Source organism: Pteronotus mesoamericanus, unplaced genomic scaffold (genome assembly GCF_021234165.1).
Source record: "Pteronotus mesoamericanus isolate MK-2021 breed Mesoamerican mustached bat unplaced genomic scaffold, CSHL_Meso_final scaffold_476, whole genome shotgun sequence".
Taxonomy (NCBI): Eukaryota; Metazoa; Chordata; class Mammalia; order Chiroptera; family Mormoopidae; genus Pteronotus; species Pteronotus mesoamericanus.
In genome coordinates this window covers 221,747-245,828 of record NW_026555318.1, presented here as the reverse complement: position 1 = coordinate 245,828, position 24,082 = coordinate 221,747, and the positions used below count along the sequence as shown (strand labels likewise).

The 24,082-nt window shown below is 52.4% G+C and overlaps 2 protein-coding genes and 1 pseudogene across 2 annotated transcripts; all 3 read left to right on the top strand.

Moving 5' to 3' along the window:
- Positions 1 to 493: 493 nt before the first annotated feature.
- On the top strand, positions 494 to 5,654 carry AOC2 (amine oxidase copper containing 2). Its single transcript, XM_054593886.1, is given in 5 exon segments — positions 494 to 929; positions 931 to 2,179; positions 4,196 to 4,481; positions 4,717 to 4,846; positions 5,193 to 5,654. Coding segments are annotated over 5 exon segments (2,271 nt in total). The 5' UTR covers positions 494 to 590; the 3' UTR covers positions 5,460 to 5,654.
- Positions 5,655 to 6,353: 699 nt separating this feature from the next.
- On the top strand, positions 6,354 to 11,466 carry AOC3 (amine oxidase copper containing 3). Its single transcript, XM_054593865.1, is given in 6 exon segments — positions 6,354 to 6,951; positions 6,953 to 6,994; positions 6,996 to 8,073; positions 9,559 to 9,844; positions 10,262 to 10,391; positions 11,147 to 11,466. Coding segments are annotated over 6 exon segments (2,292 nt in total). The 5' UTR covers positions 6,354 to 6,471; the 3' UTR covers positions 11,423 to 11,466.
- A 2,032-nt stretch (positions 11,467 to 13,498) lies between these two features.
- LOC129087072 (membrane primary amine oxidase-like) lies at positions 13,499 to 22,356 on the top strand (annotated as a pseudogene).
- The last annotated feature ends 1,726 nt before the right edge of the window (positions 22,357 to 24,082 follow it).

Here is a 24,082-nt window from a genome sequence, read left to right as displayed (position 1 = left end):
GCGACCTGGTGTGCAGGGACTGGTGTGCAGATGTGGCTGCTAGGCCCAGGCCTTCACCACTTCTCGTTTCTCACCGACTAGGCACAGGAGGCCCGAGCCTGCAGGCCAAGGGCTTGGCCTTAGGGTTACTGCCGATCCTGGAAGTATATGGGCATTGCACACCTGCCAGGGTGTAGGAAAATTGGACAGTTTTAGTGCCTGCGTTCAGCACACAGGACTTGATTGGGCATCTGAGATTTGCATTGTTCCTCAGGCCCATTTTGGGTGGAATGTAAGAGTTTAGCGTTACTTCAGGTGCCCTCTAATCTGATGGTCTCAATGATGGAAATCAGCAGGGAGTGCCTATCTTGCTGCCGGTAGGAGGGAAGGGACAAGGGAGATGCTATGCACGTGGAAGTAGTGCCTTGAGCCAAACCACAGAATAGAAAATTGGAACAGAATTATATAAATCAAGGCCAGAAATTTCCTGTTCAACCCACAGGGTGGAGTTCTCTCCATTCCTGTCCATCCTACTGAATATAAACCCTGATTTGATGTCAGTCGCTGGAAGGAGCAGCCGGTAGGACTCCGTTCAGCTCTCACCATTCACCATGAATGTCAAGGTAGCCTTCGTGTTCCTGGCACTGTCCCTCATCACCATCTTTGCCCTGACCTATGTGTTGCTGACCAGCCACAGGGGCTCCGGCCAGCCTCCCCACTGCCCCTCCACACCTCCCAGTGCGCAGCCCTGGACACACGCTGGCCAGAGCCAGCTGTTTGCAGACCTGAGCCCAGAGGAGCTGACGGCCGCGATGAGCTTTCTGACCCAGCAGCTGGGGCCAGGCCTGGTGGATGCGGCCCAGGCCCGCCCCTCGGACAACTGCATCTTCTCGGTGGAGCTGCAGCTGCCCCCCAAGGCCGCAGCCCTGGCCCACCTGGACGGGGGGAGCCCCCCCACCTGCCCGGGAGGCGCTGGCCATCGTCTTCTTCGGCAGACAGCCCCAGCCCAACGTGAGTGAGCTGGTGGTGGGACCGCTGCCCCGGCCCTCCTACCTTCGGGATGTGACCGTGGAGCGGCACGGGGGGCCCCTGCCCTATCACCGGCGCCCCATGCTGGAAACCGAGTATGCCCAGATGTGGAAGCATTTGAAAGAGGTGGAGCTACCCAAGGCGCCGGTCTTCCTTGCTTCAGTCTTCAGCTACAATGGCTCCACTTTGGCATCTGTGCAGGCCACTCCTAGGGGCTTGCGCTCAGGGGACCGAACTACCTGGATAGCCCTCCACCATAACATCTCAGGTGTTGGGATTTTCCTTCACCCAGTGGGGCTGGAGCTACTGCTGGACCACAGGGCCCTGGATCCTGCCCACTGGGCTGTCCAGCGGGTCTTCTACCTTGGGCGCTACTATGCAGACTTGGGCCAATTGGAACGGGAGTTTAAGGCTGGCCGCCTGGAAGCGGTTAGAGTGCCTCTGCCCCTGCCAAACGGGGCCTCATCCCTGCGGTCCCGTGTCCCCCCAGGTCCTCTCCCCCCTCTTCAGTTCTCACCGCAGGGCTCCCAGTACAGTGTACAAGGGAACCTGGTGGTGTCCTCCCTCTGGACATTTACTTTTGGCCATGGGGTGTTCAATGGCATGAGGATTTTTGATGTTCGGTTCAAGGGCGAGCGAGTGGCCTATGAAGTCAGTGTCCAGGAGTGTCTGTCTATCTATGGTGCTGATTCACCCAAGACAATGATGACCCGCTACTTGGATAGCAGCTATGGACTTGGCAGTCACAGCCGGGGCTTGGTGCGGGGTGTGGACTGCCCCTATCAGTCGACGATGGTGGACGTCCACATATTAGCGGGCAAAGCGGCGGTCCAGCTGCTCCCAGGGGCTGTGTGTGTATTCGAGGAGGCCCAAGGACTACCCCTTCGAAGGCATTACAATCACCTTCAGAGTCATTTCTACGGTGGTTTGGCCGGCACAGCTCTCGTAGTCAGGTCTGTGTCGACTGTAGGCAACTATGACTACATTTGGGACTTCGTACTGTACCCAAATGGGGCACTTGAAGGGCGGGTCCATGCCACAGGCTTTGTCAACACAGCTTTCCTGAGTGGTGGGGAGGAAAGCCTCCTCTTTGGGAACCGAGTGGGGGAACAAGTGCTGGGGACGGTGCACACGCACGCCTTCCACTTCAAGCTGGACCTGGATGTGGCAGGTGAGTGTTGGGGGAACGAGGACCGAGAGTTGGGGTGGAGTGGAGGGAAGGAAGACCGCGCCCCCGGCCCTGCTCCAGATCAAGCTGGAGGAGTCAAGAGGGTAGCATTCCAGCTCCATAGGTCATTGTGGTAGCAGAGCCAGGGCTGACTGAACTGCGTTCAGCTGCAGTCAGCGTGACATGCTGGGCTTTCCGGCAGAAGGTGGAGAGGGTCCCCCTCACAAGCTCTGATCATCCAGCCCCTCGGATGTGCGGCCATGCTGAAATTGGCTTAAATGGAATGGCTGTGCCTGCCTGCCTTAGCCTTGAAGGACAGTGTGGGCGGTGAATTTGCCATGAAGCTGGGTGGACTGGAGTTGGGGCTCTGAGTTCCTCCTCATTCTGAGGGTCAGTGGAGGCAGGGGAATCAGGGGCCTGAGCAGCGGTGGGGTGCAGTCCACCTAAGGGGGTTTTCTGAGTAGAGCTGGTCCAGGGCGTGAGAAGGGAGCAGGGACACTAGCTGGGAGCTGCTCCACGGGAGTTCCGACACCCGGGGATGTGGGACGGTGGCCCTGTCCTCCCAGGGAGGGCCGCCCCACTGCTGTCAGCACACATTGTCACAGCGGGTGCCCGAGCGACAAGGCAGGCACGTAGCAGGCTTGCTGCAAGTGTCGAAAGGGACTTCTCAAGCAGGGCTCGGAGCACAAAGAGGACTTGCTGCTCCTGACACGTTTTTGTCGGGGACAGAAAGTAACCAACTTGTCAAATCACAGATGATTGGACCCAGAAAGAAAATTAGAGACCCACCAGACCCTCTCCGTTTTACAGTTAGGGGAATTCAGGAGGGTCGGGGAGATGGGAAAGGTAGTGGTTTCCCAAGCATAAAGTGCTGTAACTAAGGATATTTCTTGTGAACATTCTCTTGTGCTCTTGGGTATAAAGACATGACTTGAGTGTGTATGGTGTTGGGGCGGAGAGGAGGAGGAACTAAGAAAATAGCATGATTGAAATGGCATATTAACAATTCTTGGACATATTTGGAATAGGACTATTTTCTGATTTGAAGTTTCTCTTCAGCATTTTTGGTATTTAAGAGCCTTGTCTTAGGAAGTAAAATCAACTGATATTTATTGGATCCCTGGTGGGTACAGCAGAGGCTGGTGCTGTGGGCCAGAGGCTGTGCCAGGCCCCCTGCGCACAGGACAACCAGCAGGGGCACTGGCTTCAGTAGAGCGCCCCCTACCCCCCTCCCGTGCCAGCCGCCTTCCTATAGGTCATGTGTAAAGGAACCAACAGTGCGAACATGCCAAATGTATGACCGAGTGCTGAGTGGGTTGGGGTAACCAGTGCAGGTTATCAATGCAATGGAGTTCTAAGGAGTTCCCAGGCAATTTAAAGATATAAATCTCACTTCTGAAAAAGGTGAAAGTGGTCCCCAGCTTGTTGAGAAAGAAAGGAAATTCTCAGAGCTGAGAGGGATATGCAGAGTACTATGGAAGGGGACTGGGTTTTTCCAGCCAGCTTCTCTAAGACAAATGTCCCTTTCATAAGTTACAAGAATGTAACCAGCCACCTGCGTGTGCTTTTCCATTTACAGAGCTCAGCCATAGAAGAGCTTTTATTGTGCCAAGGGTAGGGATTCAGAAAATGAGAAAGAAGCAAATAGTCGGTCCAAGGGTAGACCAGTGCTAACAGAACTTTATGCAGTAATGGAAATATTCTACATCTGCATCGTCCAATACATCAGCCACTAGCCACATGTGGTCACTGAGCACTTGAAATGTGGCTACTGTGACTGAGGAACTTGAGTTTTTAATTTAAAAGCAAATGGTCACTTGCGACCACCTGTAACCGTGTCAGACAGGGCAGGGTTGGAGAAGAGGGGCGAGGCCGCAGGTCAGTACCGCCTGGCTCCCCGCGCGGAGTGTTCTCTGAGGAGCTCTGCTGCCCTTTGTCGGGCTGGTGCGGGGGCTGTCCTGGGGGGATGAACCTGTCTCGCCTGGCATGGAACTCCTCTCCCTCCCCTCATTCTGGCAGGGCTGAAAAACTGGGTGGTGGCTGAAGACGTGGTGTTTAAACCTGTGGCGGCTCCTTGGAGTCCAGAACACCGACTGCAGCGCCCACAGCTGACCCGGCAGGTCCTGGGAAGGGAGGACCTGACAGCTTTCTCCTGGGGAAACCCCCTTCCTCGCTACCTTTACCTGGCTGGCAACCAGACTAACGCCTGGGGTCACCGGCGCGGGTACCGGATCCAGATCCACAGCCCCCTCGGCATACACTTGCCCCTGGAGAGCGACATGGAGAGGGCGCTCAGCTGGGGGAGGTGAGGAGGGCTCTGGGCACGGGGTGGTAGGGAAGGACCGGTCCCTTTCCCATCCCAGCTCTTGGACACCCCAACTTGCTATCCTTGCTCACCATCCACCCCCGGACCTCCTCTCAGATCCAAGCAGATATGGGATGGGAGAGGATCTTACACAGAATCTGATCCAAAGGACTTCTGGGACAGTAAAGATCTTTGACATTTTCTGACTCCGCCCTCTCACAACATTCCTGGTCAGATACCAGCTCGTGGTGACCCGGAGGAAAGAGGAGGAGCCACAGAGCAGCAGCATCTATTACCAGAATGACATCTGGACCCCCACTGTTGCCTTTGCTGACTTCATCAATAATGAGACGCTCTTAGGAGAGGTCGGTAGCTCTAGAGACAGAGGAGGGAGGCTCCTCTGTGCCTGGGGTCTCGGCTGCCCGAACCCTGGCATTAGATTGGAGGGGATGGTACACTTCCAGGTCTCTGATTCCGGAGCCAAGGAGTTCTCTGATGAACAATGTGGGCCATCCCTCCTGGGGTGAGATTAGCCCTGGGACACTGACCACCACTCAGCTTGTCACATGGAACACCACGTGGGCCACCACGTGGGCCTGGGGCTGGGAGGCGGTGGAAGCAGGGCTGAGGGTGGAGGCTGGGGATTGCGGCCGAGGGGTGGTTCTCCGAGTCTCGCCTCCAAAGTCCTTCAGCTCCTCCCTCTTCCTTCAGGACCTGGTGGCCTGGGTTACAGCCAGCTTCCTGCACATCCCCCATGCTGAGGATATCCCCAACACAGTTACTGTGGGGAACAAAGTTGGCTTCTTGCTCCGACCCTATAACTTCTTTGATGAGGACCCATCCATCTTCTCCCCTGGCAGCGTCTACTTTGAGAAGGGCCAGGACGCTGGGCTCTGCGATGTCAACCCTGCGGCCTGCATCCCCCACCTGGCAGCTTGTGTCCCGGACTTGCCTCCTTTCTCTTATCAAGACTTTTAGCCCCAAGACCTATGTGCCTTCCTCTCTCTTTCCAATTTCTCCTCCCCTGACTCCCACCCTCTTAAAGTTTCTCAGGAAACAGCCTCTTCCCACAATAAACCCCCATGTATCCTTTTGGTTAAGTCATAGGTCTAGTTTTATTTTTTAATGATAAATTTATACAGATGATATTATTAAAATATTCAAGCAAAAATACCACAAATCCTACCCCTCAGAAATAGCTAGCATTCACATTTGGTGACCATTATACCAGATATTTCTTAACCAGGTGCATTGAAATGGAAGAATAGATAGAGTTTTGTAAAAATAAATGATATGTGCAATTTATAATAAAAAATATGACAAGATTTTTACTTGAATTTCTTCTATGTGACTTTTGAAGTATCTAGAATTCCCCAGAGAATATTAAGGATTCTGGCCAAGGAATTTAATCATGGGGGAGAGAGGACAAGGGCAACAGGCCTGGCTAAGGAATGCTGCTTGGGAAACTGAAGGCTGGGGGTGAAGGTTTCCTTGGAAAGAGAACAGTACTTCCAAGTTACAGGGTAGGGAACCTCTGGCCCTGGGAAGGTGGGGATGAAGGGAAGAAGCCGGGCTGAGGGACACAAGGGGCTGAAGACCCTGCCCCTTGATGGCGGTACATTTTTGTGCTAAGGCTGGTCAGCTACATTATTTTGAAATGCCTCTCCCTTCCCCTACTCCATCTCCCCCTGGTTCCAACCCTAACCCAGAGAGCAGAGTCCAATTTGGAGCCTGGAAGACAAAGCCTTGTAAGGTCTGTGGAAATCACTGCGGCCCTGCGTCAGCCCCGCCCCCCAGCCCCCCTCCGCCCCGCCCCCCTGGCCTCAGCCTTCCCAGTCTTTCCCACCCTCAGTCTCCTGTGCCTCTGAATACTGGGAACTTAAACCAGAGTCCAGGAGGCCCCAGCATAGGAGCCAAGAGAGACCTTGTTCTGTGACCAGAGAATACACTTCACTCTGGTTCAACCCTCTGTCCCTCTCTTCACAAGACAATGAACCAGAAGACCACCCTGGTGCTCCTTGCTCTGGCGGTCATCACCATTTTTGCATTGGTGTGTGTCTTGCTGGCTGGCAGGGGAGGGGATGGGGGTGAACCCAGCATGCCGCCCCACTGCCCCTCCACACCTCCCAGTGCGCAGCCCTGGACACGCGCTGGCCAGAGCCAGCTGTTTGCAGACCTGAGCCCAGAGGAGCTGACGGCCGCGATGAGCTTTCTGACCCAGCAGCTGGGGCCAGGCCTGGTGGATGCGGCCCAGGCCCGCCCCTCGGACAACTGCATCTTCTCGGTGGAGCTGCAGCTGCCCCCCAAGGCCGCAGCCCTGGCCCACCTGGACGGGGGGAGCCCCCCACCTGCCCGGGAGGCGCTGGCCATCGTCTTCTTCGGCGGACAGCCCCAGCCCAACGTGAGTGAGCTGGTGGTGGGACCGCTGCCCCGGCCCTCCTACCTTCGGGATGTGACCGTGGAGCGGCACGGGGGGCCCCCTGCCCTATCACCGGCGCCCCGTGCTCTTCCGGGGAGTACCTGGACATAGACCAGATGATCTTCGACAGAGAGCTGCCCCAGGCTGCCGGTCTCCTCCACCACTGCTGCTTCTACAAACGCCAAGGAGGGAACCTAGTGGCAGTGAACACGGCCCCCCGGGGTCTGCGGTCAGGGGACCGAGCTACCTGGTTTGGCCTCTACTACAACACCTCAGGCGCTGGGGTTTTCCTGCACCCCGTGGGGCTGGAGCTGCTGGTAGACCACAAGGCCCTGGACCCTGCCCGCTGGACCATCCAGAAGGTGTTCTTTCAAGGCCGCTACTATAAGAGCCTGGCTCAGCTGGAGGAGCAGTTTGAGGCTGACCTGGTGAATGTGGTGCTGATCCCAGACAACGGCACAGGTGGGTCCTGGTCCCTGGAGTCCCAGGCGCCCCCAGGTCCGGCTCCCCCTCTGCAGTTCCACCCCCAGGGCCCCCGCTTCAGTGTCCAGGGGAGTCGAGTGGCCTCCTCATTGTGGACTTTTTCTTTTGGCCTTGGAGCTTTCAGTGGCCTGAGGATCTTTGACATCCGCTTCCAGGGAGAACGGCTAGCGTACGAGATCAGCCTCCAAGAGGCCTTGAGCATCTACGGTGGGAACTCTCCCTCAGCACTGCTGACCCGCTATATGGATGGCAGCTTTGGCTTTGGCAAGTACTCCACACCCCTGACCCGAGGGGTGGACTGCCCCTACCTGGCCACCTATGTGGACTGGCACTTCCTTTTGGAGTCCCAAGTCCCCAAGACATTACGAGATGCCTTTTGTGTGTTTGAACAGAACCAGGGTCTCCCCCTGAGGCGACACCACTCAGATGGACACTCCCATTATTTTGGGGGCCTTACAGAGACAGTGCTGGTCATCAGATCTGTGTCCACTTTGCTCAATTATGACTATTTGTGGGATATGGTCTTCTACCCCAATGGAGCCATAGAAGTCAAATTCCATGCCACGGGCTACATCAGCTCAGCATTCCTCTTTGGTGCTGCCCGAAGTTATGGGAACCAGGTTGGGGAGCACACACTGGGCACCGTCCACACCCACAGCGCCCACTTCAAGGTGGATCTGGATGTAGGAGGTAAGACATCCTAGAGGGGAAAGTATTCTGGGAGAGGGGACCGAAGTGTTATCTCTAATTGTTTTGGATTTACAATGGTTATGCAGAGAAGGACGATATGAGAACGAGTGTATGGTTTTGGAGTTCATGCTCCCTCTTTGGCTGGACAGGAGAAAATCGGATGCTGAATTGTATTCAGGTCATTGGCTGGTGCACAGCTGCCACCTCCCCCTCCTCGTGGCCTCATCAGAAAATCTTGGGAAATGGCTCAGCTCCGGGAGGAGGCAGGATCTGGGCTAAGAGGGTTCCCTTTGTCCTCTTCCCTCTTTGGCCCTCACATGGGGCCTATTTCAGGGAGGCAGCCATTTGTCTTTTGGTTCTTTTCACTGCATCTGCTGGTTTTTTGGAGGATCTGTTTGCCAAGTTTCTGGCACATGCAGGCCAGTCATGGAACACCCCGGACTGGACATTTCCTAGGGAGGTGGACCCTCCTCCTTCCTGATTTTCTCTCTCTCCCTGTACTTAAGTGAAGGATAAAATGGATACTGTGGAGCATTCCAGATACTCACAGAGAGAGCCAAGGAGACATGATGTCTTAGAATCTTTTTACTGTTCTTCTTCACGTTGAGCTGATCACCAGATTTTTTATTTTTTCCTGTTCCAACTCTGAAACATCTGAAATTCCTCACTGGCCCCTCTCTCATGCCCCTGTTCGTGCTAGATCTCCTGCTGCTGCTTCCTCTCTTCTTCCTCCCAGATGCTGGGTTTGCTCTGTGCCCAGAGAGACCTACCAGCCCAGGCCAGCCTGCTCCCTCAGACAGGTCTCACTCTCCCCACCACCTACGGGATCCCATGCACAGAAGAGCCTATGAGGCCCTTCTCTTTAGAGCGCAGCTCCATCCAGCGTTTCAGATTCTTCCCTGTGCACTGGTTTAGCCACACTCCCAGCCAAACTGTCCCTGGACACACACAGCGCATGAGACGGTCAGGCTTCTTTGCTTTTGCACATGTTTTGTCCCTGTCTGGGGCGCCCTGCTATATCATCTCTGCTGGTAACATCCTGTAAGACTAGGCTGCAAAGTCGCCCAGGCGGCCTTTTCCTGCTTGCACCTCTATCCCTATAACCTTGAATTTTGAACGTGCCCCTCGCACATTGCAAGCCAGTCAGGGCATTGCCTCCCGCATCCCCTGGGAGAGCAAAAGGGTAAGACTGATGTTTTGCTCATCTGTGCATCCCCAGAGCCGAGCCTGGGCCCTGTCGCTCATGAGGCGAGTGAACAAACAAATGAAATAAGAAACAACAAAATCCTTGACAAAGTATTTTATAGATCGATGGCTTTGGCTAAAAGACTGAGGATGTTTTGGGGAGAGGAAAAGGAAGTAGGGGACACACTCCGTCCTGGGCTTCTCTTTGGGCCCCCATCTGAAGCCAGGTAGGTACAGAGCAGCTGCATGACCAGCTCTCCCTCCCACCCTTTCTCCCTCCTCCTCCCCGCTCCCCGGTAGGACTGGAGAACTGGGTCTGGGCTGAGGACATGGGCTTTGTCCCCATGACGGTACCCTGGAGCCCCGAGCACCAGATGCAGAGGCTGCAGGTGACCCGGAAGCTGCTGGAGACGGAGGAGCAGGCCGCCTTCCCCCTGGGAAGTGCCTCCCCTCGCTACCTGTACCTGGCCAGCAACCAAAGCAACAAGTGGGGTCACCCGCGGGGCTACCGCATCCAGGTCCACAGTTCTGCTGGAGAGCCGCTGCCCCAGAACAGCTCCATGGAGAGAGCCTTCAGCTGGGGCAGGTGAGTGGGGGCGTGTTAGGGAGAGGCTTGTGGGGAGATGAGAGTGAGAAGGGAGGGTTAGAGGGGCAAATGGAAACTCAGTTCAAACTGTATGCAAAGTGAGATAAGAGCTCCAGAAGGATTTCCTGGTTATTAAAAGGCACACGCAATGGGCACTGGGCAGGTCCTCCCTTGGAGGACCGAAGCTCAGGACTGAGAATCTTTTTCTCCTTTGGATGGGGGAAGGGTCATGCTGTGATATGGCAGGGGGTGAACAAGAGGCACTGGAAAGGTGGTGGATGACTCACCAGGGTGGCATCGGAGTCACTGAGTGAATGAGATGAGAAAACTGAGGTCCTCGTGCTCTGTCCCCTTCCATCATAATCAGGCAGCAGGATAAGGTTAGTGACCGCAGAGGCCTGACCAGTGCCTCCCTAGGTACCAGCTGGCCGTGACCCAGCGGAAGGAGGAGGAGCCCAGCAGCACCAGCATCTTCAATCAGAATGACCCTTGGGCCCCCACTGTGGACTTCACTGACTTCATCAACAACGAGACCATTGTTGGAGAGGTCAGCTGACTGGGAGGGCCCGTGAATGGGGTGGGGGCATGAAGATCAGCCCCACCTTATCTTGAGGACCCCTGAAAACCACGTGGTCTCCTCAGGGGCAGAGCTGACTCCTGCCCTCTGCACTTTCGTGGATCTGACCATTACCTCCTGAGGGAGTCTTTCCAAGCTGGGAGTTGATTTGCAGATGCTGGCTGAGGCCCCAGCGGAGCCTCAAGACCCTAGAGCCCGCTAAGTCTCAGCTTTGTGGACTGAGTCCTTCTCAGGCCCCAGGGTCAAGGAGGGCTGGAGGTCACCAGGGAGGACCACCTCTCTTGTATCTAAAGCCCATTCCTCGTGTGACCACTAAAGGATCAATTCTGAATGTTGGCCGTTTCTGCCTCCCAACCTGATCTTCTCTCCTCCATCCTCCTCCCATCAGCTCTAGCCTGGGAATTCTGGGAATTAAGGGGGAGGAGCTGGCGTAGCTTGTGGCGTCATCATTCGTGTGGCTGTGGAGAGGCTGATGGAGATGTGATAGGAAAGGTCAGAGACGTAGAACACAGGCTAGGTCAGAGAGGCAGGTGTTGCTCCCAATGTGAATATGGAATTCACTATGCCTTGGCTTCTGGACCAGTAGGAAAAACTTTAAAGACTTAGGACACTTTTGAGGAAAGGGGGACTAACATGGCGAGTCCTTACATACGAGGCTACTGTCAGAGCCACGCATGTCCTTAGCAGAGCCCGGCCTCACGATCCTCTTCCTTCTGCCCTGCTAGGACTTGGTGGCCTGGGTGACAGCTGGTTTCCTGCACATCCCACATGCAGAGGATGTCCCCAACACGGTGACTGCGGGGAACAGTGTGGGCTTCTTCCTCAGACCCTACAACTTCTTTGACCAGGACCCCTCCTTCGATTCTGCTGACTCCATCTACTTCCGGGCGGGCCAGGATGCTGGGGACTGTGAGGTCAACCCCCTGGCTGGCCTCCCCAAGGCTGCCGACTGTGCCCCCGACCTCCCTGCCTTCTCTCATGGGGGCTTCTCTCACAACTAGGTGGTCCCTGGGATGGGGACTGTGTCCAGGGCCCAGGACCAGGGCGTGTGGGAGCCGTGGGCAGTGGGTTGGGCAGACTGGTGCCCTCTTCTCCTTCCTTAACCGCTGAGGTTCCTTCCTCCCATCCCCGAAGGTCACTTCCTGTCATCGCCCTCCCTTTCTTCCCCTCTCTACTGGAAGCATCCTGAGCCTGTGATGCTGGCTGTGGGGGAAAGCAGGAGAGACCCAGCTTTGCTGCCACTGGACCTGCTGGGTGTCTGTCCCAGAGAGGAAAGGGATGGCCAGCCAGGAGCTTGGAGTGATAGCCAAACTTTTCCCCAGAAGACTCCCTTTCTTTCTGGCTTTCTCAAGTGTTTTCAGGCAGTCTCCAGGTCCCTCCTGGCCTCCCCAGTCCTTGCCTTGGGAGATGGAGACGGGTCTCCACAATGGGGATCGTGTGCAATGTGCGGATGAGCCGCAAGGGGCTCCTTGACCCATACTCCCTCTTATCCAAGTCCTCCTCCCTCTTTCCCTCTTCCTCTTGGCTACCGCATCTTCCTCCTGTTCCTACTCTTTCTTATATCCTGGGATTTTCCTTCCCGGCATGCAATGAGCCAGGGCTTAATCCCTGGGGAGTCTGGATTGGGGGTGGATATACAAATAGCAAGAGTTTGCAAAGGACAGGAACGTCTCCTTCCCTAGAGGATTGGCTAACTACATTTTGTTACAGCTTTACAATGTAATATTATGCCCTATAAATATGTTTATATTTTTCTTGTATAATAATAGGAAATAATCTTCCAATGAAAAGGCAAGGTGCAGAAGTGTGTATGATGCACTTCCCGTTTGTGGTTCAGGAGGGAGAAAAATATAAATATAGATTTGTTTGAAAAAGCCTATTCAGAAGAAATAGGTAACACTGGTTGCCTCTGGAGAGGGACCTGGGAGGTCGGGGACCGGGGAGGGAGGGGACTCAGCACTGCATGCCCTTTTGTACATTCTTAATTTTGAACCATGTGACTGTATTACCTCTTCAAATTAAATAATAAACGGGCCTAACCAGGACCTGACTTTTTTTTTTTTCCCACTGACAAAAACCTTCTCTGGATCCTCCAGTTTCTCCTAGTTTCCCTCAGGACCCAGCTCCTCAGATCGTGGTGGCCTCCTGCACATCACTGAGCAGAAAACAGAGGTGGCTTTGCTCTCTGCGTCTGCAACATTTTGGAGGAAGGTTTTCTGGAGTTGAGGGTTGTAGGCTGCTAGGTTAATTCCATAGCCAGTTTTCCAGGCCCCCTGATCCCTAACCTGTCCGATCAGTCCTGCTCAAGTTGCATGTGGGGGGGTCTCTGTTATACTCTGCAGCCCCTGGACCCCCCCACCCCCCAGCTTCCGACTCTCCCACACCCTGCACGCTCCAGTGACGCAGGGTGCTTACAGCGCTGACCTGTCTCACTCAGCCTTTCCGCCTTCAGCGCCTCCCAGGTGTTTGGTGTTCACAGCGTTACTCCCAAGCATCCCTGGGGCTGCCAGTAGGTTCTGGCTGGCAGGGTGAGTAGGAGAGAGTGACTAGGAACAGAGTCTGGAAGGCACCCTGAACCAAAGGAAGGAATGATGGAACCTGAGCAGATAGGTGTGGCCAGGCGTGTTTCACTTACAGCTGCGCAGCGGGCAGGAAGATGAAGGAAGAGTCCAAGAACAGTCCCTTTCTGCCCCTCTCACTTCCTCTTTCCATCTGTGTTATCTCCAAAACAAAGCCCTCCCTGACTTTGTTCCCCAACCCTGACCCTGAGTGTTTGATTTGGAACAGAAGGACAGAGGCTTATGTGGGCCACTGAAAGTCCAAGTTCCTACCTCTGCCCCACCTCCCCAGCCTGGCCCAAGCCCTGGACCCTTCCAGTGTCAGCTCCGTGCCTACTCAACCCTCTGCGCTTGGCCGATGGTCTCCAGTGTATGCATCCTGCCTCTTTCCCAGCAGCAGCTAGAGACCAGGGACCTGAAAGAGGCATCGTGTACCCAGGTCCTGTTTATTGACTTAGCTTTCTATTTACCATTCTGCCTTCTGATTCGAGAGCCTGAAGACACCCCGGGAGCTTAGCTATGGCTGTCTTCATTATTTTGTCTCTTTGTAGTGTTTTGGTGATAGGCATGGCTGAAGGTGGAGCTGGGGGTGAGGAAGGATTCGAGAAGGAACGTGAACGTGATTGCTTCCCCACTGCCCCTCCACACCTCCCAGTGCGCAGCCCTGGACACACGCTGGCCAGAGCCAGCTGTTTGCAGACCTGAGCCCAGAGGAGCTGACGGCCGCGATGAGCTTTCTGACCCAGCAGCTGGGGCCAGGCCTGGTGGATGCGGCCCAGGCCCGCCCCTCGGACAATTGCATCTTCTCGGTGGAGCTGCAGCTGCCCCGCAAGGCCGCAGCCCTGGCCCACCTGGACGGGGGGAGCCCCCCACCTGCCCGGGAGGCGCTGGCCATCGTCTTCTTCGGCGGACAGCCCCAGCCCAACGTGAGTGAGCTGGTGGTGGGACCGCTGCCCCGGCCCTCCTACCTTCGGGATGTGACCGTGGAGCGGCACGGGGGGCCCCTGCCCTATCACCGGCGCCCCGTGCTCTTCCGGGAGTACCTGGACATAGACCAGATGATCTTCGACAGAGAGCTGCCCCAGGCTGCCGGTCTCCTCCACCACTGCTGCTTCTACAAACGCCAAGGAGGGAACCTAGTGGCAGTGAACACGGCCCCCCGGGGTCTGCGGTCAGGGGACCGAGCTACCTGGTTTGGCCTCTACTACAACACCTCAGGCGCTGGGGTTTTCCTGCACCCCGTGGGGCTGGAGCTGCTGGTAGACCACAAGGCCCTGGACCCTGCCCGCTGGACCATCCAGAAGGTGTTCTTTCAAGGCCGCTACTATAAGAGCCTGGCTCAGCTGGAGGAGCAGTTTGAGGCTGACCTGGTGAATGTGGTGCTGATCCCAGACAACGGCACAGGTGGGTCCTGGTCCCTGGAGTCCCAGGCGCCCCCAGGTCCGGCTCCCCCTCTGCAGTTCCACCCCCAGGGCCCCCGCTTCAGTGTCCAGGGGAGTCGAGTGGCCTCCTCATTGTGGACTTTCTCTTTTGGCCTTGGAGCTTTCAGTGGCCCGAAGATCTTTGCCATCTGCTTCCAAGGAGAGAGAGTGGCCTATGAAGTCAGCGTCCGGGAGGCCTTAACCATCTATGGCAGCAATTCTCTTTCTGCTCTGCAAAGCCAGTACGCTGATGGTAGCTTTGGCGTGGACCACTTCTCTTCACCCCTGACCCGAGGGGTAGACTGCCCCTACCTGGCCACCTACGTGGACTGGCACTTCCTTTTGGAGTCCCAAGTCCCCAAGACATTACAGATGCCTTTTGTGTGTTTGAACAGAACCAGGGTCTCCCCCTGAGGCAATACCACTCGGATGGACACTCCCATTATTTTGGGGGCCTTAAGAGACAGTGCTGGTCATCAGATCTGTGTCCACCTTGCTCAGTCATGACTATTTGTGGGATACGATCTTCTACCCCAGTGGAGCCATAGAAGTCAAATTCCATGCCACGGGCTACATCAGCTCAGCATTCCTCTTTGGTGCTGCCCGAAGTTACGGGACCTGGTTTGAGGAGCACACACTGGGCACCGTCCGCACCCACAGCGCCCACTTCAAGGTGGATCTGGATGTAGGAGGTAAGACATCCTGGAGGGGAAAGTATTCTGGGAGAGGGGGCTGAGGTTTCCATGCCTAGCTTTAAAAATTGTAATTGAAATATTAAAAATGTAAAAATATATGGACTACATGTGTAAATCATTCAATTCCTAAGAGACCTTCCCCGAGCTGATTAATTGTTCTTCCCCACTTAAAAAATTTCTTCCATATTTTAAAATACTGCATCTGCATCCTGGCTAGTGTGGCTCAGTTGGTAGGAGAGTCACTCTATAACTGAAGGGTTGCAGGGTCTATCCCAGCTCCAGGCACACACAGGAGGCATCCAATCGCATTCATCCAATTCTCTCTCACATTGATGTTTCTCTTTCTCCTTTCCTCTCTCTCTTCCTCTCCTCCTTCCTCTTTCTAAAAAGACAATGAAAAAATGTCCTCAGGTGAGGATAACATATAAAAAAATAAATATTGCATGTACAATTATAGAATCTATTATATTGTATATTATGTAGAAATATAATATATGATACACTTTTATTTTTTCACATGACATATTATTCATGCAAACAACAAATATCTACTGAATGCATATTTATGCCAAGCACGGCACTCAACCAATTTAGCAAAAGAAACAACATCTTTGACTTCTAGTCAAGATGGCAACATAAGCAGGCATGGCTTGCCTTTTCGCACAACCACATCAAAATTACTACTAAAATATAGAACAACCAACACTCAGAACCATCAGAAATGGAGCTGAATAGAAGTTGGACAACTACGGTATTAAAAAAACCACATCCATCTACACTGGTAGGAGGGGTACAGACACAGAACGGGCAGGTCCCACAGCCGTGTATGGTGGATAAAAATCAGGAGGGATAACCTGGGAGCAAGGAGTCCCAGCCCCACACCAGGTCCCCCGGCCCAGGATTCCACTGCCAGGAAGATATGTCCCCAAAACTTCTGGCTGCAAGAACCAGCAGGGATTGAGTTGATGGAAGAAATTTCTGAAGCCCCAAGCAGTTCCTCTTAAAGAACCCACACACAGATTTACGTACTTCCACTCACTCCCTCTGAGCTCCCACACTGGGGTAGCAGCTTGAAAGGCACCCGTGGTAAACAGGGAAAAACTGAAGTGTCTGGCATCAGGGTCAGCAAAGGCCATTGTCCCTTTGCTAAACCCTCCCCCAACAAAGCTGGTAAGCTGATACCATATCTGAGACTCCATCAACCTGGCTAACACTGTATGACCTGCCTTGGAGATACTCAGAGACTCTGCCCCACCCAGCTTAGGGCATCCAAGCTGCTTTTCCATATGAAAGACTGATCTTGACTCACACTTCAGAACTTCCTAAATCCTATTAACCAAGCAGCAGCTGGCCTCAGTGAGCCCCAGGCCCAGCACTAACATTAGTCAGATTAGAATCACAGCTTGGCTTTGCCTGGGGATCTCCAAGCCCAGCACAAGTAGCAGCCATCTCAGATTGCTTTATAGCCCTGGCAGGGAGCTGATCTTGGCCTGCACCACCCAGGAAATACCCAGGGCCAGCGCACCCAGTGGACAGCCATAGACCATGTCAGAGCACCACCACCTTGCCCCTGCATAGCTGCTTCTCCACGGAAGGTGGAGGTTGGTGGTAAGTGGTCACAGCCGGTCCTTTGCAGCTGACTGGCCTGGGTAAATCCCTCCATTGACCTGCCAACAGCAACCAAGGCTCAACTGCAAGAGGAGGGTGTACTCAGCCTACCTGAAGGGCGCACCTCGAGTACCCAGCTTGGGTGATATGGGAGGCTATGCCACTGGACCCTACAGGACACCCACTACATTAGGCCACACTACCAAGACACACAATCAAAGCAGCTCTCCCTAATACATAGACACAAACACAGGGAGGCTGCCAAAATGAGGAGCCAAAGAAACATGGCCCAAATGAAAGAACATTTCAAAACTCCAGAAAAAGAGCTAAACAAAATGGAGATAAGCAATCTAACAGATACAGAATTCAAAACACGGGTTATAAGGATGCTCAAGGAACTTAGTGAGGACCTCAACAGCATAAAAAAGATACAGTCAGAAATTAAGGATTCACTAACTGAAATAAAAAACAAGTTACAGGGAAACAAAAGTAGAGTGTTTGAAGCCCAGAATCAAATCAATGATTTGGAACCTAAGGAACCAAAACACAACCAATCAGAACAACAAGAAGAAAAAAGAATTAAAAACAAATGAGGACAGTATAAGCTGTCTCTGGGACAACATCAAGAGATCCAATATTCACATCATAGGAGTGCTAGAAGAAGAAAGGGAAAGGCAAGAAATTGGAAATCTATCTAAAAAAATAGTGAAAGAAAACTTCCCTAATTTGGGAAGGTAAGAAACATGTAAGACCAGGAAGCACAGAGAGTCCCAAACAAGATGGATGCAAGGGGGCCCACTCCAAGACACATCATAATTAAAATGCCAAAGGTTAAAGATAAAGAGAGAATCTTTTTTTAAAAAGATTTTTATTTATTTACTTTTAGAGAGAGGGGAAAGGATGGACAAAGGGAGGGAGAGAAAAATCAATATGTGGTTGCCTCTCGTGCGCTCCCTACTGGGGACCTGGCCCACAACCCAAGCATGTGACCTGACTGGGAATCAAACCAGCGACCCTGTGGTTCACAGGCTGACACACAATCTATTGAGCCACACCAGCCAGGGCAAGATAAAGAGAGAATCTTAAAAACAGCAAGAGAAAAGTCATTAGTTACCAAACGGTTGCCAGATGGGAAGGGGTCTGGGGGAATGGGCGAAGAGGTGAGGGGATTAAGAGGTGCAAACAGGTAGTTACAGAATAGCCGTGGGGATGAAAAGTACAGTATGGGGAAGGGAGCAGCCGAAGAACTTGGCCCATGGACATGACAATGGTGCGGGGACTGCCTGAGGGAGCGGGGGTGCTGGGGGGGGGGCAAAGGGGGAAAAATCAGGACAACTGTAATAGCATAATCAATAAAATATAATTAAAGAAAAAAAGGAAAAAGAAACCGCATCCCTGCTCTCAAAAGACTTACATTTTAATGGAGGAGAAAACCACAGAAATGATGTCACGTCCTTCTCAGTGCATTACGTCAGGGGCTGCACAATGTCAGCATGTCTGTCTTATTGTCAGTGGTGTTGACCTCGAACACTTGATTAAGGTGGTGTCTTCTGGCTTTCTCCACAGTAAAAGTTAATATTTTTTCATTTGCATTTAATAAATACCTCGGGGCCCTGACTGGTGCGGCTCAGTGTGTTGGGTGTCGTCCTGCCAAGCGAAAGGGGGCCGGTTCGATTCCCGGTCCGGACACAGGCCTGGGTTGTGGCCCAGCCCCTGGTCGGTGCACATACGAGAGGCAGCTGATAGATTTTTCTCTCTTATGTCAAGGATTCTTTTCCTTTCTCCATTCCTCCTTTCCCCTCTCTCTAAAATAAATAAATACAATCTTTAAAAAAATAAAGATCTTGCAGAAGTTACTGTGGTGTTACACAAATGCCCCATTTCTTCTCTTCGCAAACTCTTACCCACTAATTTTAGTATATATTGGTGCATTTTCCCTGCATCAGTTATTACTGTGTTACTTCCCCACTGGTCACTTAAATTTTGTCCTGATTCTTTATTCATTTATTAATTGGAATTCTCCATAGGGAGGAGTTATCCCTCCTTTTTCAATTATTTATATACATAATCATATGTACTTGTATATTTATTTTGTTTTAAGGGTCAGAACCCAGTCCTCCCAATACTACCATTTATTTTGTTGCTTAAATTGTTCCCGCGGTTGGTGCCTGCGTCCTTCTGACACACCTCCATTCTTTCTCGAGCATTTGTTTATTTACTGGCACCACAAGATGTTCCAGTTTCATCTTGTTTTTTTCCCTGCTCCAGCCCTGGAATCAATGAGCCATTTCTACAAGAAACTCTTGTTCTTTTTACTCCAGAACAGTATTTAGAAATCAAGATCTGGGTCCCAGGTGAGCTCATTATGACGGATCTCATTGCTTTTAGGCTCTCTCATTGGACTTAGCTTGAAAATATATGTGCTTATTGTAACTGACACACATCTTTTTTTATCTTTGCATGTAAGCAATGGCAACTCTTTTCTTTTTCATTTTTAAAATTTCATTTTTCAATTACATTTTACATTCAACATTATTTTATTAGTTTCAGATATACAGCGTAGTGGTTAGACAATCACAAACTTTACAAAGTGATCTCCTGATATTTCCAGTACCCACCTGCCACTATACAAATTATTCCAATATTATTGAGTACATTCTCTGTGCTGTATTTTACATCCCTGTGACTATTTTTTAAAAGATTTTATTTACTTATTTTTATGGGGAAGGGAAGGAAGGGAAAAAGAGAGGGAGAGAAACTTGGATGTGCGAGAGATCCATTGATTGGTTGCCTCTCACGCGCCCCCATCTAGGGACCTGGCTCACAGCCCAGGCATGTGCTCTGACTAGAAATTGAACCAGCAACCTCTAGGTTCACAGGCTGGCACTCAATTCATTGAATCACACCAACCAGGGCCCCTGTGACTATTTCGTACCTGCCAATTTGTACTTTTAATCCCTTCACCTTTTTCACCCCGTCTCTCCAACCTCCAACTCCTCTGGCAATCAGAGCAAGGATGGCTGTTAAAACACTGGACAGTCCCCGACAGAGAATGGAGAAATATTAGCTATTGTTATTATCTGCATGAGCCTTGTGTGGATATGCCAGAAAGAACTCTTAGTCTTTAATTATCACCTATGGGTGAAAACCCCAAGGTGTGCACTAGGGCAGTGAAGGTTTGCTTAATAAGTCTCTTTTCTTCCAGTCTTGGAAAGTATGGAGGAAGCTTTTGACATGGTTTGGTTTACTGCTCTTTGGTCTTAGATTATTACATTGGCTCCTCATACAGGACCTAGTGAGACTCTAACAAATCATTCAAAACTCCAAAATTCAGGGAACAGCCTGCCTTTGGCCCTGCTCTTAATTCCTTACCAAACCTCAAACTACAGGAAACACCTCCAAGCTCCAGCAGCATTGGGACCACTTGTCTGCTGTCCACGTGCAGTGGGGCCACTCTCTGTTGGTTTCCTCCGTGTAGATGGGTAGACGGTGGTGCCAGACTCAGACCAGGGTCCCAGCACTGACACAATACTAACCAAGTGCCATAGGTGGTAAGCCAGGGCATGTTATTTAAATTCTCTAAGCCTCAGTTGTCCCATCTGTAAAATGGGGAAAACTGTAGTTCTCCCTTCATGAGGCTGCTATACAAGTGAGGCATCCATACATGTAAAGCTCTCAGCATGCTGCCTTGCACAGCACCTTCAGGTTCAATAAACGTGAGCTGCAGCTGCTATTATTTTCATGATAGGGCAGTTCTGGCGATGCCTCGGGCATCAGATGTGGGGCGCAGACCCCTTCCTCAGGTCAGACAGGTCCGACTGTGCATCACCTGCTGGGCTGCTTCCAGCCTCAGGTAAACCCCCTTTCTTGCAGCTGCTCAGGGAAGGCCCAGTCACAAGGCATCTGAGACTGTTACCCTAGATGACATGAGGGAGGAAGACCTTCTCGACACCTCTGGATCAGGGGTATCTTGGAAGGGGGAAGGGAAGTAGAGGGCATACTCAGCTCTGGGCTTCTCCTGGGGCCCAGACACTGATCAGCCTTTCCTCCCACTGCTTCTCCCTCCTCCTCCCTGCACCCCGGCAGGACTGGAGAACTGGGTCAAGGCTGAGGACATGGGCTTTGTCCCCATGACGGTACCCTGGAGCCCCAAGCACCAGACGCAGAGGCTGCAGGTGACCCGGAAGCTGCTGGAGACGGAGGAGCAGGCCACCTTCCCCCTGGGAAGGCAACCAAAGCAACAAGTGGGGTCACCCACGGGGCTACCGCATCCAGGTCCACAGTTCTGCCGGAGAGCCGCTGCCCCAGAACAGCTCCATGGAGAGAGCCTTCAGCTGGGGCAGGTGAGTGGGGGCGTGTCAGAGCAGCTGAGGGCAACAGCTTGGAAGAGGGGTCCATGTTGCTGGGAACCCAGGTTCTCCCCGCTCCTGCGGACGTGCACGCACACGCACACACACTTACAGTCCTGTGGCCACAATCTCCAGCCATTTAGAATGAAGTCTACTGACTGGGTGGATGAATGGAGAGATACATGTAGAATCAAATACGATAAAATGTTAAAGGTAGAATCTGCATTATGGGTATATACATGAGTGTTCACTACACTATTCTTTCAACTTTTCTGTAGGTTTAAAATGTTCACGATAAGCATTGGAGGAAGAAACAGAGTAAGAGAGGAGCACAGATCTGAGGGAGTATCCTCTAAAATCCAGGCATTGGAGATACTGCAATCGGCCTAAAATGGGAATCAAGCCGCGCCCATGCATTTGCACCCAGGGCCCGGGCTCTGACCTAAACGGATACACGTGTGACGTTAGGCCCTGAGTCTGAACAATAGGCCGGGTGATGTTTGAGATACAGGATGCTGAACGAGTGTGGGAACTCTACGTTAGAGAGACAGAGAGGGGGAACGGGAAGTGAGCAGAGACTAATAAAGAGGCTCACTGAGCCGGGAGCTTGGTCCTTTCTGTTCCCTCTTCAGTGCAGCTTCAGACAGTAGGCTAGGTCAATGACCTTGTGGATTTAATTTAAATCTCCTGTAGGTACCAGCTGGCTGTGACCCAGGAGAAGGAGGAGGAGCCCAGAGCACCAGCACCTACAACTTGAACGACCCTTGGACACCCACCGTGGGCTTCGCTGACTTCATCAACGTCGAGACCATTGCAGGGCAACACAGTTAGGGCGAAGTGGCAGGAGCAAGGATGGGCCGCTTCGCCTCCTCCCAAGCTGGGGTCCTCCAGGGTCTTTAGAACATACTAAGAAATGAAGTTTTATGATATCACATTTTTCCTGGGTTAGTCAGTGGAGTCCTTACATACAAGGCTACTGTCAGAGGCACGCATGTCCTTAGCAGAGCCAGGCCTCACGATCCCCTTCCTTCTGCCCTGCTAGGACTTGGTGACCTGGGTGACAGCTGGTTTCCTGCACATCTCACATGCAGAGGACGTTTCCAACACGGTGACTGCGGGGAACAGTGTGGGCTTCTTCCTCAGACCCTACAACTTCTTTGACCAGGACCCCTCCTTCGATTCTGCTGACTCCATCTACTTCCGGGCGGGCCAGGATGCTGCACCCCCTGGCTGGCCTCCCCAAGGCTGCCGACTGTGCCCCCGACCTCCCTGCCTTCTCTCATGGGGGCTTCTCTCACAACTAGGTGGTCCCTGGGATGGGGACTGTGTCCAGGGCCAGGGCGTGTGGGAGCAGTAGGTGGGTACTGAGCCAGGAGGCCTGGTCTCACTCTAAGATCCTCTCCTCCCCTGCCCCCAAGGTCCTCTCTCTCATCACCCTCCTTTGCAACCCCGTCCTTACTGGGAGCATCCTGAACCTGTGATGCATGATACAGGGGGGACTCAGCCTTGTTGTCCCGAGACCTGCTGGGTTTCTGTCCCAGATGGGAGAGGGATGGCCAGCCGGAGCTGGAGAGATGACCAAGATTTTTCCCAGAAGACTTTTTTCCTAACAGTTTTTAAATGTTATTTTTTTACAATGAGATATTATTCACATGCCATAAAATTCAGGTCTTTAATATGTATAATTTACTGGCCATTAATTACAGAACATTTCCCTCACCCCAGGAAGAAACCCCATACCTGTTAGCCATCACTTCCTATTTCCCTTCAATCCCTTCCCGGCTCTAGGCAACCACCGCGCTTTCTGTCACTATAAATTTGCCTATTTTCTGGAAATCTCATATAAATGTATCTATATACCATGTGGTCCTTTGTGATTGGCTTCTTTCAGCATAATGTTTTTGAGGTGCATCCATTATGTAGCCTGAAACAGTACTTCAATCCCATATGGCTGAACAGTAATCCATTGTATGAATGTTACCACATTTTGTTTATCCATTTATCAATTGAAGGACATTTGGACTGTTTCCACTTTTTGGTTATTATGGATAATGCTGCTGTGAACATTCTTGTACAAGTTTTCATATGGACACATGTTTTCAATTCTCTTGGGTATCTGGGAGTGGAATTTCTAGGTTTTATGTTTAGCCATTTGAAGAACTGCCAGGCTATTTTTTCTTAAAGATTGTATTTATTTTTAGAGAGAGGGGAAGGGAGGGAGACAGAGAGGGAAACATGGGTGTGAGAGATGTTGATCGGTTGCTTCTCACGCACCCCCAACTGGAGGCCTGGCCCACAACCCAGGCATGTGCCCTGACTGGGAATCGAACCAGCAACCTTTTGGTTTGCAAGCTTGTGCTCCATCCACTGAGCCACACCAGCCAGGGCTGCCAGACTGTTTTCCAGAGTGACTGCACCATGTTTTTTATGGTGGTTAAAACATACATAAAATTTACCACTGGACCATTTTTAAATGGACAGGTCAGTGGCATTGGGCACATTCAGAACCCTTCTGGGGCCTGCTCAGCTCCTCCTCTGTCCTGGGTCTCAAATATGAAGGTAAGGCCTCTAGAGACCAACCGTTTTCTCAGGCCCCAGGGTAGAGTCCCTTCCTGGCCTGTATCCCATCCCTGGCTCTTGGGAAGGTGCTTCTCTGTCTTCATTCCATGTCATCTTAGCACATTCCCCCTCTGTTCCTTCTTCCTTCTCTTCCTCTTGTTACTTCAGCCTCTACTCCCTGGTCTTCCTTCTGAGGTCCCTGGGGGGATGTCCCCGCTGCCCAGGTCGTGTATGTCTCCCCCATCCCTCAGCTCCGGTGCCCTCCTCTGTGCCCGGGCTGGGGGGGCCTTGGGCGTGCAGGGGGCTGTCTCGTGGGAAGGAAAGACAATCCCTGGTTGTTTCCTTGAGGGAGTCACTTGTCTCTGGGCAGCTTTCCTCATCTTGTCTCTCTGCCTCTCACTACCTGAACACAAATGTTCCTCCTGTCACCTTGTCATCTGTGTACACTGCCAAATAATCTTCTTTCCAGTT